This window comes from Emiliania huxleyi, assembly GCF_000372725.1.
Source record: "Emiliania huxleyi CCMP1516 unplaced genomic scaffold EMIHUscaffold_7, whole genome shotgun sequence".
NCBI lineage: Eukaryota > Haptophyta > Isochrysidales > Noelaerhabdaceae > Emiliania > Emiliania huxleyi.
In genome coordinates, this window is record NW_005196756.1 from 121471 (window position 1) to 135469 (window position 13999).

The following is a 13999-nucleotide window of genomic DNA, read 5'->3' on the forward strand; positions in this document are numbered from 1 at the left end:
AGAAGAGGCGCAGGCGATGAAAACAGACCCCCACCCCCCCTGCAGGTGCGGTTGACGGGCGTGGAGGGCAGCACGCTCGTCGTCCAGTGCAGCTTCTCCATCAACATGGCCTCGCTCACGCTCGAGCAGGTGGCGGGCAAGCGCCTTAAGCTGCTCACCGACATGGGCGCGCAGATGGCGGCGGAGGTGCGCCGGGGGGTGGCGGAGGAGGCGGCGGCGGAGGCGTCGCAACTAGTGCGCATCCGGCTCGGCCTCGATCGATGCGCGGAGGGGGGCGCGGAGGACAAGCGGCTCAAGGCGCCGCTCGGCGACAAGGCTGAGGCGTACAACGATGACGTGCGCTTCCAAGCGGCGGTGGGCGACGCGCTCAAGGTGAAGCGCGCGGCGGTGCTTGCGGCGGCGATGCAGCGCGGCGGCGGCGGCGGGCTTGCCGCGGCGATGGATACGGTACTGCCGCTGCAGGCCAGCGGCGTCGATTTGACGGGGTTCGACCTTGGCGACGATGGCGTGATGGTGGGCACGGTGGTCGCGTGGATGGAGTCGGAGCCGTCGGCGCTGACGTCGCTGGCGCTCGACTGGGGCAAGGTGTGCGGCCGCGTGCGGGAGGCGCTGCTCGGCGCGGTGCGGAAGACGCACACGCTCGTCGCGCTGAACGTGGGCGACGAGCTGACGCTCAACCCGCAGCAGCTCTGCGGGCGCGAGGTGGTGCCGTCGCTCGACTTGTCGAACAAGCAACTCGGGCCCGGATCGGCTGCCGTCGTCGCGGCGGGGCTTTCGGTCAACAGGGTGCTGAAATCCCTCGACGTGCGTTACAACGGGATCTCGGGAGACGCCGCGCAGCAGCTCGCGACAGCTGTGCTGGCCAGCCCATCGCTCGAGATCTTCGGCTCGGTGCCGCTGAAGGAGCTGCGCGCAAACACGCTCGAACAGCTAGATTTGAGCCCGGGACTCGGGTTGCCAGAGGCCCTTGTGCTGGCTAAGCTGGTCGAGGGCAGCGGGGTGCTGACGTCTTTGGACGTGGGCTCGAACGGCCTCACCGAGGAGGCAGCCCTCGGTATCGTGCGTGTCGAGAGGCAGCGCAACAAGCTGACCTCGCTGGGCTTGGCTAGCTGCAGCATTGGCCCGACTGGCGCCGCAGAGATCGCCAAGTACGTGTCGGGCAGCGAGGTGCTGAAAACCCTCAACCTCTTCGGCAACAACATCGGCGGCGAGACAGGCTACATCGAGGCGAGCGAGGTCGAGGGCGAGTCCAAGGAGGTCGGGTCTAAGGTGATTTACCAGGGGCGCGAGATGGTTGTGAGCGTGGGGGTGGACTCCGACGGCGACCTGAAGCTGGTCGATGTAGTGCAGACGGGCGTACTTGCGATCGCCAAGGCCCTCGAAGTCAACGGGGTATTGACCTCCTTGGACGTGGGCGACAACAACCTGACCGAGGAGGCGGCCCTCGGCATCGTGCGCGTCGAGCGGCAGCGCAACAAGCTCACCTCGCTGGGCTTGGCTGGCTGCAGGATCGGCCCGACCGGCGCAGCGGAGATCGCCGAGTACGTGTCGGGCAGCGGGGTGCTGAAAACACTTCGGCTCGGCGGCAACAAGATCGGCGACGAGGGCGCCGTCGCGATCGCCGACGCCCTTCGCGTCAACGGGGTGCTCACCGACCTCAACCTCTGCAGCAACTCTATCCGCGCCGAGGGCGCCGCCGCAATCGCCGAGGCGCTGCGCGGCAACGCGGTGCTGACCGACTTGAACCTCTTCAACAACAATATCGGCCCCGAGGGCGGCATCGCGATCGGCAAGGCGCTGGCCGTCAACGAGGTGCTGACCAAGCTGAACCTGCGGTACAACAGTTTGGGCGACGAGGGAGAGAAAGCGATTCGCGATGTGGTGAGCGAGCGGGAAGGGTTCGAGCTCGAGATGTGAGGGGTAGATTCTGGGAGCGGACGGCGCAGGGGGGCGTGCGGGAAGTTAAGACGGGGTTGTCACGGGGTTGTCTTCTATGAGTTGCCCCGATTTCTTTTTTGTGTTTTGGATTTTGCGTTTTTCAGCAGGGGTGCTGAACAACATCGACCTCCGCTACAACGATTTGGGCGACGAGGGGAAGGGAGTGATTCGAGATGCGGTGAGTGAGCGGGCGGGAAGGGTTCAAGCTCAAGATGTGAGTGGGCTCTGAGAGCGGAGTCGGCCAGGGGGGCGTACGTGCATGGGATTAGAGTGGGTTGTCTTGAAGAGCTTGAGTTGCGCTGCGGTGATTTCTTTTTTCCGTTTTTTTCAGCAGGGCGCTGACCAAACTCGTGCTCCTCCGGCTCTAGTCCTACTTGCGCGTGCACACGCTGTCTTCGAGAATTGAGAGTTGTTAGTTCATCCGGCTTTGTGAGAGCGACGTCGACGAGCGTCTCGTAATGCGGCATGTTCAGCTTGTGACCGCGCGACGCTCCCGGACCACATCGAAATCGCAGCATCGCTGGACCGCGAGTCGCGTTTGCTGTGACGCTGAAGAGGAGGTGGCAGAGCAGGCCCCCGTCCACGCCGTCGTCCCACGCGATCGGAGATGAGGGCATCGCTCGCTTCCACAGGTCGCAAGTGACGACAGCGTCCTGCTCGTGGTCTAGGTTCAGCAGACGGAGCTTGGTGAACGCGTCACTTGCGCGAGGTCGCAGCATCCGCATGGAGAGCCACCCACTGGCCCGACGCATGCCAGCACAGGAGCTTCTTCGAACGCCGCAATGAAAGCGGGCTTGTAGAGCTTGTTTGCATGCGCGACAAAGTCGGCCCAAAGGCTACCCTCGTCTACGGTTCTTTATCTTATACTGGGCTCTCCCGCCAATGGCGTCTGGCTCTGGGCACACGGGACTAACGCGCACTCGCACTACCACACAAAAGAATTTTACTATGGTACCGGTCAACGCAGCTCCGCTCTCACGACACGGGCAGAAAGAAAGAAAGAAAACAGAATCAGAAAGCGCAAAAGGGACTAGGGAGGGATGGGAGGACGGCACGCCGCCACCACACAGGGATTTTAAGGAGACACGGGCACTCCCTAAAAAGAATTGCGCGAAATTTTCTTTTTTAAGCGAGGGGTACATGCAGGCGAGAGAGAGTCCCCGCCCACAGCCAAAGGGGGAGGGGGGGGGGTCGGTCACAGACGGGCGGGGAACGTAACAATGGAGTTTAGAGCAGCCATGTGTTGTCCGACTGCGAGACTTGTCCTGTCGTCCAGAAAGTCCGAATGGTTCGCCCGGGGACAGCTAGTTCTCGCGCACGAGATGACGTTGCGGCGCGCGAGTAGTGCGGCAGCACTCAGCCTCGGCCGATGGCCTCCTCATTGTCGACGACGGCGATCAAGTTGGCCTGCACATCCCGCAGCTTCTTTTTGAGCACCTAACGCCGGGCGGGCGGGCACAAATCAGAACGCTAGCGATGCGTGGAGTCCATGGTGCGGGTGTGCGGAGCAATGCTATCAAAGAAGTGTGGCGGCAATCCTCCACGGCTCGCTCGACAATTTCCTCCGGCTTGAGCGCCCCCGTCGACTCGACCTACGTATGACCTCCCAGTTCACAGCCTGGCCAAGCACACAGCGCCTTCTCCGCCCATCGAATGACCGTGAAGCGGAAATGCCTCTCGCGCTCGCCGACCTGCAGAGCCAAAAATACCAGATCGGCGATGGCGGCGAGGCGGGGCGGCGATGGCGGTAGACCGCCGCAAGCAAAGCGGCAACGGCAGCAATCACCGTGTGCTGGGCCGGGGTCGGCGGGGGCAGAGAGGCGGCAGGGCTGGCGGCGGCATTGGTGGTCTCGCGCCTTGGCGAGCCCGGGGAACTCCTTTGCCTGCTCGAGACAGTCAAGGCACACCTGCGCGACACACCGCAAAGCGCGGCGTCAAGGAGTGGGTTGCCGGCGAGGGGCGAGGGGGCAGACGGCCGGCGGGTCCGTGGGCGGGCGGACAAGGAGGCCACTAGCAGAGGAATGGTGGCGGCGGAGTTGGCTAGTAGGGTTAGGGGTAGGATGCAAGCTCCTCTCCGAGGTCGTGCGGTGGCGCAATACGGGCGCGCGCCATGCACGCCGAGGCCTCGTCAGTGCGCACGCAGCTCTCCTCGTTAGCCCCGTCAGCAACCAGGTAATCGCGCGGCTCATGCGGCCGTGCTACCTTCTTCGGGCACGCATCGACAAAGTCCCTCCTACCGTTGCAAACGGTGGGACTCGTGGCCGTGGGTGGTGTCAAAGTAGGCGGCGCAGAGCGCATCTCGGAGCCTCCGTGCCGCTGACATCGTGGCGTACACCTTCTCGCTGAAGATGACAGTCGGATCGACAGCAAAGACTGGGTGGGGGGGGGGGGGGGGGGGCTAGCTGTGCAGCGCCGTGGCATTGACGGGCTCCGCGGGCCCGGGGTTGGACCTGCGGTGCAGCAGGGCGACCACTTCGCGTGCTCCTTGCCGATGCCGAGCTGCGCCGACGCCCGGATGTGCAGCTTTTGCCCCTTGCGCATCTTGACGAGCAGAATGTGCTCGCCGCCTGCCGAGGCGTCGGGCTCAAAATCGCCGTCATCCTCTCGCCGCCTGCCGTCTGCCGCGTAGCAGCGGAGGGGCTGGTCCGGCTTCAGCTCGCGGGTCGTCACCTCGAGCGTCTCGTCCTGGTTGCACGCGACCTCGAGCGTGAAGTCGGCCGTGCACTTTGGGCACGTCGTCATGCAGTCGCAGTCGCGATTGAACCGGAATGTCTGATCCAGCGGAAGCCCTGTCTCCGAATCCGTGCCGTAGGTCGCGGCGTCACCGTGGCGATACGGCACGAGTTCCTTATCGCCCCAGCGAGCGAGCAGCGAGAAGAGTGGGACGAGCCCCAGCCGGTGTGAAATAAAGTCGTCGTGGAGCACCGTCGAGTTGGCGAGCACCTCCACCTTGTCGATCGCCATGGTGGGCACCTCAGCGATCATGACGCGGCGAAGAGCATTGGCTGTCGACGTGTCGCAGCCAGACAGCACAAAGGTGATCGAGTCCTCGGTGAGCTCTTTGACCTCGATCTCGATCTTGTCGGTCATCTGCAGCAGCGGCGTGGTGGTGCCCCTGACGCAGCCTGGCGTCGGGCAGCGAGGCACGAATGTGACCACGGAGACTGCAGGCGGTGGAGCAGCGGTGGAGCACGCGAGCACCAGGTGGAGCCAGCGCGCTGGGTTCCGGCTCCTACCCAGATAGGGGGTCTGCAGTAGACCCCATGCAGTAGGTAGGTAGGTCCGGTTTTGACCGCCCCAGAGGGCCCCGCAATAGGTAGGTAGGTGGTGGTGGTGGTGAGCTGCGCCTGATTGCGTGAGACGCAAATCGGAAGGGTGCCGAAGTGGCTCTCGTGGCTCGTGCGGGCGGCGACCGAGCTTGTAGGCGGGAGGGTCCGTGCCCTCGACTCTGTCGAGGGAAGAGAGTGCCGTTTTGGAGCCGTCCAACGCCTCGAGAGCCCAGTAGGCCATGCTCTGGCGGGCTCGCGAGCGGCGCGCACCGCGGTACAAGCTGAGGGAGGGTGTAGAGGATGTAGAGTGTAGAGCGCTGTAGAGCTGTAGAGATGTAGAGCGCTGGAGAGCGCTGTAGAGCTGTAGAGCTCTACATCCGCCGCGTGACGATGTGAGTCGCCTGTAGAGCGATGTAGAGGCGCTCTACAACGTGAAATCTCTACAACAAACTCTACATCATAAGCGGCGAACGAGGCACGGTCGCTCTCCGACATGAGGCGCGTTGCACTTGCCAGTGCTGCCCTGGCCTTCTGTCTGCCCGCCCAATGGGTGGCAGGTGCCTCTGCTGCTGTGGCATGCCTCACGGCTGCGACTGGCCGGCGCCTCGGCGCGTCAGCTCGGCTCGGCGTAGCGATCGTGGCCAGCGCAACTCGCCTGGACTCAACGCTCAGCCAGGAGCTCCCGCACGCGCTGGCGCGAGGCATGGCGCATGCAACGCGTCTGAATGCTCGCCTCGCCTCGCGCAAATGCGACCGTCCTCGCAGCCGACAGTCCACCGCCTGCTAAAGAAGCACAGCGACGAATGCGGCACCGGCGACACATGGCAGGCTGGTCATGACGCAGTCATAGGGTGTTGTGTGCCGTCAGAGTGACTCTCTGTGTGTCAGGGATAGCCAGGGCTGTCCATCAGAGCTCCAGTAAGCTCGGAGACACCCCATTAGCGCGGCTCGACCTCTTTGAGTCACTGCCTTCCCGGCGGTTTGGCTGTAGAGCCTCTACAACAAACTCTACAGCAAAATCGCGCTCTACATCGCTCTACAGGCGACTCACATCGTCACGCGCCGGATGTAGAGCTCTACAGCTCTACAGCGCTCTACATCTCTACAGCTCTACAGCGCTCTACACTCTACATCCTCTACACCCTCCCTCAGGGTACAAGCCGGCGCGCGGCGGGCGCTAGGAGCCTATTCACAGAGGGCTAACGGGTATTTTTTCGCTTCGCTGCGCGGCCTGGGAATAGGTAGGTAGGTGGGGCACGGAGCCTGGCGATTGGCGCCCGCAATAGGTAGGTAGGTAGGGCGTTTTGGTGCGAGTTGTGCCCTGTGCCCAGCCCTCTCCGCGATGCGCCGTTGTTTTTGCAAAATCCTGCAAAGGTGGGGACGTGTCTCGGTCCTCGACCCAGCCCTAGCTTGGGATGTCCGTTAAATACAGGCCTCGCTCACAGCAAACAAACAGCGCACTGGCACGACTAGGGCGTGGATACTGGATTGGCGCCCTCCCTTGTGCTGTGAGAGAGGCTTGTATTTTAAGAATTCTTTTCCCGCGTGACGCCGATGCACACAACGCTCGAGTAACGTCTGACCCCCCCCCCCCCCCCAGCCCAGTGCAGCACGCTGCTGCCCAAACGGCAAGAAAGATTGGATGCGCTGCGCAAGACGCTCTCGGCTCGCACTTTGCAACCTCGGTTTCGCTTGCTAGGTACGGCAAGAAAAATTGCTAGGTATGGCGCAATAGTGTACATATGACGCAATAGTGGGTGTAATGTAGATAATAGTACAGAATTAATTTGGAAATTCACTATGCCTTGTGCTTGCTTGCTGTATGTAGATAGATAGAAAGAAAGAAGAAGAGAGAGAGAGAGAGTGGAGTTAGTTGGCTATGCGAAGCAAGGACGGATGGTAGTTGTGGCACCATTTCAGAGGTTGGTTGGTAGTTGTGGCTGATGGAGGAGCCGGAACTCCAGAAAAGAAACCCGGCTGGGCTGCTTTCTCGAGCCGAGCGTGTCTGCATCACAGGTCTGCTTCCTCGCATTCACCATGCTCACGACGCTGCCCCTCGCGGTCACAGCCTTCGCCTCGTCCTGCCTCTCCACGTGCCCATCGGCCCACACGAACCTCGGCCAGTGCCTCGACGGCTGCGCCTCCGCCACCAATTCGCTCGGCTGCGAGGTCGCCTGCCTCTACGCCGTCCGCTCGCCCGACCCGACCTCGAAGGCGCTCTGGAACTGCTACCAGTATGAGTGCACGACACCAGCTCCGCGCAGGCTCTTCGACAAGTCGGCCCTGAGCGAGAGCGCTCTCACCCACACCATCTCCGACGAGTTCTGGCTCCTGCCCGAGGTGTCGAACGTCCCGTTCAAGGGCACCGAGCGTGTGATGGCCCAGCTCAAGCGCTGGCGCGCGGGCGCGTCGTTCGGCGTGATGGAGAACAAGCTGCTGTCCCACTCCCTCCTCGAGGCCCTCAACGTGCCTCAGCCCGCCGTCCTGTACGGCGCGTTCGCAACCAAGTCGCTGGGTGCGCCTCACCCGTGACCGCCGCCGCTGCGCACAGCCTCCCTCTGACCCCACCGTGCGCCTCACCCGTGACCGCCGCCGCTGCGCACAGCCTCTCCCTCTGACCCCACCCTCGCCGCGCGTGCAAAGGCGCGTGGCCTCGCTTCAACCGCTCCGCCTTCCTCGCCGCCATGCACGGCAAGACCAAGTTTGTCCTCAAGAGCGCCACCAACGGAGGCAACGTGGACGTGCTCGTGATGGACGAGCACCGCTGGGCCTCTGAGGGCTGGAACCGGAACCGGCTCGCCGACTACGCCGACAAATTTGTCAAGAACCGGTGGCACTCCGAGTGGGGGCAGAGATACGAGCACCGCGCTGTGATCGTGCAGGAGTCGCTGGTGCCCGATGTTCGCGGCGGCTTCGACTGCGAGCCCGGCGAGCTCCGCCTCGAGGTCAAGGTCCACGCCCCGCTTGGCCGCCTCGCCTCGGCGCGCCTGCAGGCGCTGCCCTTCAAGGGGGACACGTACCTGGACGTACAGTTCCGCGGCGGTGAGGTCGCCTGCCTCGGTGGCCGCAACCTGGGCGACACGGCCCAGCACTGCGCCCGCGCCGTGACCCTCCTCGAGACCCACCGCAAGCGCCTCGAGGAGGTGGCACGCTCGACGACCCGCGTTCTCGGCGCCGACTGGCTGCGGCTCGACGTCTTCCTGAGCGAGGCGGGCACCTTCTCCGTCAACGAGCTCTCCTACCCGTCCCACATCGGAGGCTTCATCGGCGGGGGCGACGAGGCCTCGCTCGGCGCCCTTCGCGACGCGTACGCCTCCAACCAGCTCACCAAGGCGCCCGCCGCCGCCTTCGTGGCTCAGCTGCTGGCGGCCACCGGCGTCGACCCGTACGCCTTCCTGCTAGAGGCGGATTTTGCGACGATGCGACACGCGGACGAGGCCACCTACGCGAGCCGCTTGTGGCAGTGGGACCCGGCAGAGGAGGACGCGCGGGCCGCCGCAGCCGCGCCGCACATTCGCCTCTCCATCGCCTGCGCCGCCATCGTCGCCGTCGGCCTCTGCCTCCTCTGCCTCGTCGCCCTCTGGCTCCAGAGCGCGGCGCCCGACGGCGGCCGCGACAGCGGCCGGTCGGCGCACCTGGACAATGCCAAGTTTCTCTGCTCGTCGCTCATCATCTTTGGGCACTATCTCTACTACAACCTCGACCACTCGACCCACCTGGTCCTGCACGACTACCAGAGCTGGCTCCAGGGCGCGGCTCCGACGCTGCTCTTCCTCCTGCAGGTCACCAACTGGCGCATCAATCTCGCCTGCTTCGTCTCGGGCAACCTCATGGCCAAGCCGGTCGACGCCAGCCGCTTCGCCTCCTTTGTCCGCTCGCTCGTGCTCCCGACCCTCATCTGGGTCTTTGCTGCGAAGCCTCTGCTCAACCGTGTCATCCTCGGTGGCGAGGCGCCGTGCACCGTCCTCGCCGACGTCATGACCTTCAAGGCGCACCACCACGAGTGGTACCTCGAGGCGCTCATCCTCTGGCGCCTGCTCTCTTTCGCCATCTGGCCGCTGCGCGGCCCCTTCGTTGTGCTTCTCGCCATCGGCGCTTCGCACATCGCGGGCTACTGGGACGTGGGCGAGGGCGGCTTCTTCTCGTTTGACCACGCGCTCGGCTTCCTGCCCTACTTCCTCGCCGGGTGGGCGTGCCCCCTGGACCGCCTGGCCACCGCCGTGCCGCGCACGCCCACTACCTTCACGATCGGTCTCGGTCTGATGGTGGCGCTGCCGATGGCGCTGACGCTCCTCGAGCCGCTCCCCGACAACCACGGCACCTACGGCTGGTTCTATGCGCAGTCCGAGTTCGAGGCCACCGCCAAGCTGGCGGCTGAGGGCGTGCCGCTGCCGTACCGGCTCTACTGGACTCGCCGCGCCGCAAAGCACGTGATTGAGATCGCGCAGCTCTGTGTGGTCCTGCTCACGCTCGTGCCTCGCTCGACCCGCTGGTTCACCGGCTTCGGAAAGCACACCCTCTACGCCTTTCTGCTGCACGAGTTTGTGCTCGCTGGCCGCGAGAGGCTGCTGACCGTGGCACCGCCCCTGCCGATGCTGACGCGGCTCCCGTCGCACCTGCTAGTGCTGGCCTCGCAGTATGCTCTCTGCCTCGCCCTCTGCGCCCTGCTCTGCAGCTCGCCCGTCCGCCGCCTCTTCGGCCTGGTCCTCGAGCCCACGTGGCTCTCGTCACTCCTCTGCACCGCACCGGCGGCCCGCAGCCCCAGCCTCCATCCGCGGCCGCCGTCAGCTCCGTATGATCCGACTGAGGACCGCTCGCTGCCCCTGGAGGCAACCCTCAGCAAACTCGCCCCAAACTCGTTCGCGACCAAGGGCGCTGAGACGAGCGACGTGGAGGCTCCGCCGCTCAAGTACGAGGGCGCGGGGTCGCTCGACGGCTGGCTCGAGTGGATCACCGAAGTCGAGTATGCCAAGGGCCGCTTGTCGCTACCGTGGCAGGCTTCGGGGCACGCTCTGATGCGCTACCTCACCCTGGTGCCGTGCTTCAGCCTCCTCTGCATGGGCATAGCCGCCTTCTTCTTCCTGCCCGTCGCCACGCAAGTCCTCGCCGACGGCGGCGCCGAGCACATCGACGCGGCGCTGACGGCGCCGTGCGTGGTGACCAGCATCGCCGTGTCGGTCCTCGCCAAGATTTGCTACGAGGTGGGGCTCGATGTTCTGACGTTCAAGTGCCTGTTTCGCGGGCTGAGGCGGCCGGCTCTGCCAGAGGACCGCGAGCGCCTGGTCCACGCCGTAATCATCTGCGCGTACAAGGAGCCGTTCGAGGTGCTCGCCGCCACCATCGGCTCGCTCGCGGCGAACAACCTCGCCAAGAGCTGCGTCGTGATCCTCGCCACCGAGGCGCGCGACGAGAGCGCCGACTCGACCTTCGCACGGCTGCACGCCGAGTTCGGTGGCGCCTTCCTCGAGCTCTTCCAGACGCGGCACAGCCTCGGGCCCGGCGAGGTGGCCGGCAAGTCGTCCAACGAGCGGCACGCGTGCATGGAGCTCTACTCGTGGGCGCAGGCAAGGTCGATCGACCCGTACACTGTGATGGTCACGACGGCGGACGCCGACTCGCAGTTCGACTCGGTCTTCCTCGAGCACCTCGAGGCCGAGTTTTGCCGCCAGCCCGACGGGAGGCACACCCTCTTCGACTCGCCGATCAACACGTACCGCAACCTCGCCGCATGCCACCCGCTCGTCGCCGTTTTTGAGATCGAGCGCACGCAGTACTGCACCTTCTCCGCGCTCCAGTTCCAGCCCGCGCAGTCCAACTACTCGCTCACGCTCGGCATGGCCCACCTGATCGACTACTGGCACCCCGACAACACCAGCGAGGACCTGCACACCACGCTCAAGGCGGTCGCCTTCACCAACGCCGCCGCCAACGTGGTGGTCCCAGTTTGGTCGATCATCCTGAACGACAGCGTGACCGGGCTGCGCGACCGCTGGGTGCAGGCGAAGCGGCACATGTGGGGCATTGAGGAGACGGCGTGGGTCGCCTCGCTCTTCCCGCTGCTTCGCTGGAAGATTTGGCTGCGCATGTTGCAGCTGACGGCCGGCCAGATGCTCACCACGACGGTGGTGCCTCCATGGCTGATCTTGCTCTTTCCTCAGATGTGGGCGATGCTCGCTGCGCTGCCGCCGCGTGCCCTCGCCCTCACGGTGGGGCTGCCACTGCTGACGCTGGGCTTCCAGTGGGTCCGCACGCTCGTGCGCGAGGCTGTGCTGCACCAGTGCATCCTCAAGCCGCGGCGCGAGGCGTCCAAGATGCTCCCGATCTCGCCGCTGCAGTGGCTGCACTGGGGCCTCGCATACCCGGTCTACGCATTTGGGGCGGGCCTCGTGTTCAACACGATGGCGACGTGGGCGATGCTGCTCCACGCAATCAACCACACCACCTACGGCTACGTCTGCGCCCCCAAGGCGCTGATGGTGAAGGGAGCGGACGCGGTCTGATCACACTCCCCAGCCCCGGGAGCGCCTACTCGAGTACGATGTACCGGTACATTGCTGTTCGCACGCAGTCTGTCGCGAGCCCTATTTGTGTGCTGTCTGTGCTGTGACCTGTGCGTCTGCGTGCTTGAAGGCAAGCGAGAAGCGGTCCGCCCCTCTGTACGGCTTGTCGGTGTCCGTCTCCCTGTGTGTCTGTACGTGGAACTCGCGTACGTCGGTCGTCACGTAGTTGTGATGGAGGAGGAGCACCTCTGTGAGCACTCCTGTATTGCAATAGAGAAAAACTGCAGGACGTCTGCTTTGTATCTGCGAAAATTACGGTGTGTCGGCCGTCAGAAAACACGCCTGCGTGGATCGCGTCACGCCAATCCTCGCTACCCAACGCGGCCAAAGGATATCCACCTCGAGAACCTCGAGAGGTCGAGAACGGTGTGCCGTCCCCCCTACCCCTCGCGGCACACCGTTTTTACGCGCACAACACACGCGAAAGTTTTTCCTTTCTTTTGGCTAGTGCGTGCCAGTCCCGTGCCCAGTATCTGAGAAAGAGTTGCGCTTCCAGTTCTTGGCGCGCCTTACGATCCTTTTTCTTGCGACGGGAGCAGAAGGAGAAGCGCCGCCAGGGTTCCAACTTTTTCCGGGGTATGGTATGGTACAATCGCGGCCCAAAGGATGGGGGGGTATGGTCCTGACCGCCCGAGGCCGGCAGCCGGGAGGCTGGGTCTGTCAGCAGGCGGGGGCTATGGTCTCATACCATACCAAAAAGTCCGAACCCAGGTGCAATGCGGCCGAGCGGCTGGCGGGTGGGCAGCCAGGCACGCGCGCAGCTCGCTGCAGCGAACGAAGGGGAGGCGTCGGGCTCGCGTCGAGCGCTGCTGCGTGGCCACGCCGAGCGATGGCTGGGCCGGAGGCTGTTGCCGCGCGACCCGACGCTGCTGCGAGCTATCGCCCGCGGCGCCGGCTGGGTGCGGCTGGAGGCACTCTGCACGCTCCCGAAAATGCGGCTGCTCAAGGCGACACCGGGAGAGGTTGCGGCGGCTCTTCGCGGCTCGAGGGTAGTGGAGCTCACACCGGCGCGACCGCCGCCGCAGCTGCAGCTACATTCTCTCCGCGATAGCGTGGGCGGGAGCGGCAGCTCGTGCATCAGCAGCGGCACAGTGGCAGACAGCAGCGGGGGCGACGCAGGCAGTGACCGCGCAGGCGGTGGCACACAGCAGGTCAGAGCCTCCGTGGCGGAGATGAATAGAGGGGCGATCGACTGGCACGCTCGGCCCGCCGGTGTGTCGCTGTGGCAGCTGCTGGCCTACCTGCGGGAGGTGGCATGAGCCGAGATTGAGATGCTGCGCCACTTGCCGCTCCCGCGAAGAGACGAGAGGTGAGACGAAAGGTCCGAGGTGGACCGACGAGAATCACACGCAACAGGACCGTGCATCGCACCGCCTGGCGCTCGGCGACATGCTCGCTGCGAGCGGTGGCGCCGTGTAGATAGCCGCCTCAAAGCGCCACCTCCGAGGCACACGCACACCTCCCAGACGCGCGCACACACCTCCCAGGCACACACCTCCCAGGCACCCTCCCCGCTCACCTCGGACGGCCCCTGTGGGCAAGGGGTGAGGGCCACTGAGGTGGCCGTCGATGGCTGAGATGCCGTCGCTGAGATGCCGTCGCGCCCCCCGGCTGTGGCACAGGGTCACCGTGCTACACGAGCGCCGCAACGGTCCGCGTGTCGGCCTCCGCCTCTGCGATCGCCGCGGCCGTGCAAGACACGATTCGGCAGCCGAGGAGCTTGAGAAGGACCGAGAGGAGCTGAATATACAGCCGAGCTCAGCCGAGACTGATGCGGCGATTTAGGCGACTCGACGAGGCGGACGACTCGCTCCGCCCGCTCAGCTGTGAACGGCGTCTCCTCACAGGTCGAGCTGTGAACAGGCCCCGGATGGCGAGCGAGTTGTCGCGCTATCGCTGCTGCAGCGCGGCCCGACGTTCGGGGGCGCTGATGGCGCGCCGCTCCTCAGCATTGCGACGCCATCCGCCGTCGAGTTGCTCCGACTCCAAAGCTCGCTTGGCACGGTGGAACCGGAATCGGAGTCGGAGCCTCGAGACCTCACGGCGCCTCACGTTGTGAGCATCGCCTCTCAGCTCACGCTTCCTCTCGTGTGAACAGGGGCCTCGAGACCTCGCGGCCCCCCTCGTCCACCTGCTTCGGAGGGCCGACGTGCGAAAGGTACGCCACTGGTGTGGACGCGGCCGGATGTGCGCGCCTCTTTGAAAAGGGCTGGCGGTGGATAGGTTGGGCTG

At 64.8% G+C, this 13999-nt stretch overlaps 2 protein-coding genes across 2 annotated transcripts; one reads left to right on the forward strand and one right to left on the reverse strand.

The window, feature by feature from the left end:
* Positions 1-1290: 1290 nt before the first annotated feature.
* On the forward strand, positions 1291-1917 carry EMIHUDRAFT_62060 (hypothetical protein; the record flags this gene model as incomplete). Its single annotated transcript, XM_005761736.1, has 1 exon — positions 1291-1917. The coding sequence occupies one exon, from the start codon at positions 1291-1293 to the stop codon at positions 1915-1917; it is 627 nt and encodes a 208-aa protein (XP_005761793.1).
* Positions 1918-3294: 1377 nt separating this feature from the next.
* EMIHUDRAFT_197736 (hypothetical protein) lies at positions 3295-5448 on the reverse strand (the record flags this gene model as incomplete). Its single annotated transcript, XM_005761737.1, has 7 exons — positions 3295-3375; positions 3483-3530; positions 3597-3629; positions 4078-4171; positions 4260-4311; positions 4389-5063; positions 5352-5448. 7 exons carry the CDS (start codon positions 5446-5448, stop codon positions 3295-3297), a joined length of 1080 nt encoding a protein of 359 aa, XP_005761794.1.
* Positions 5449-13999: the final 8551 nt, after the last annotated feature.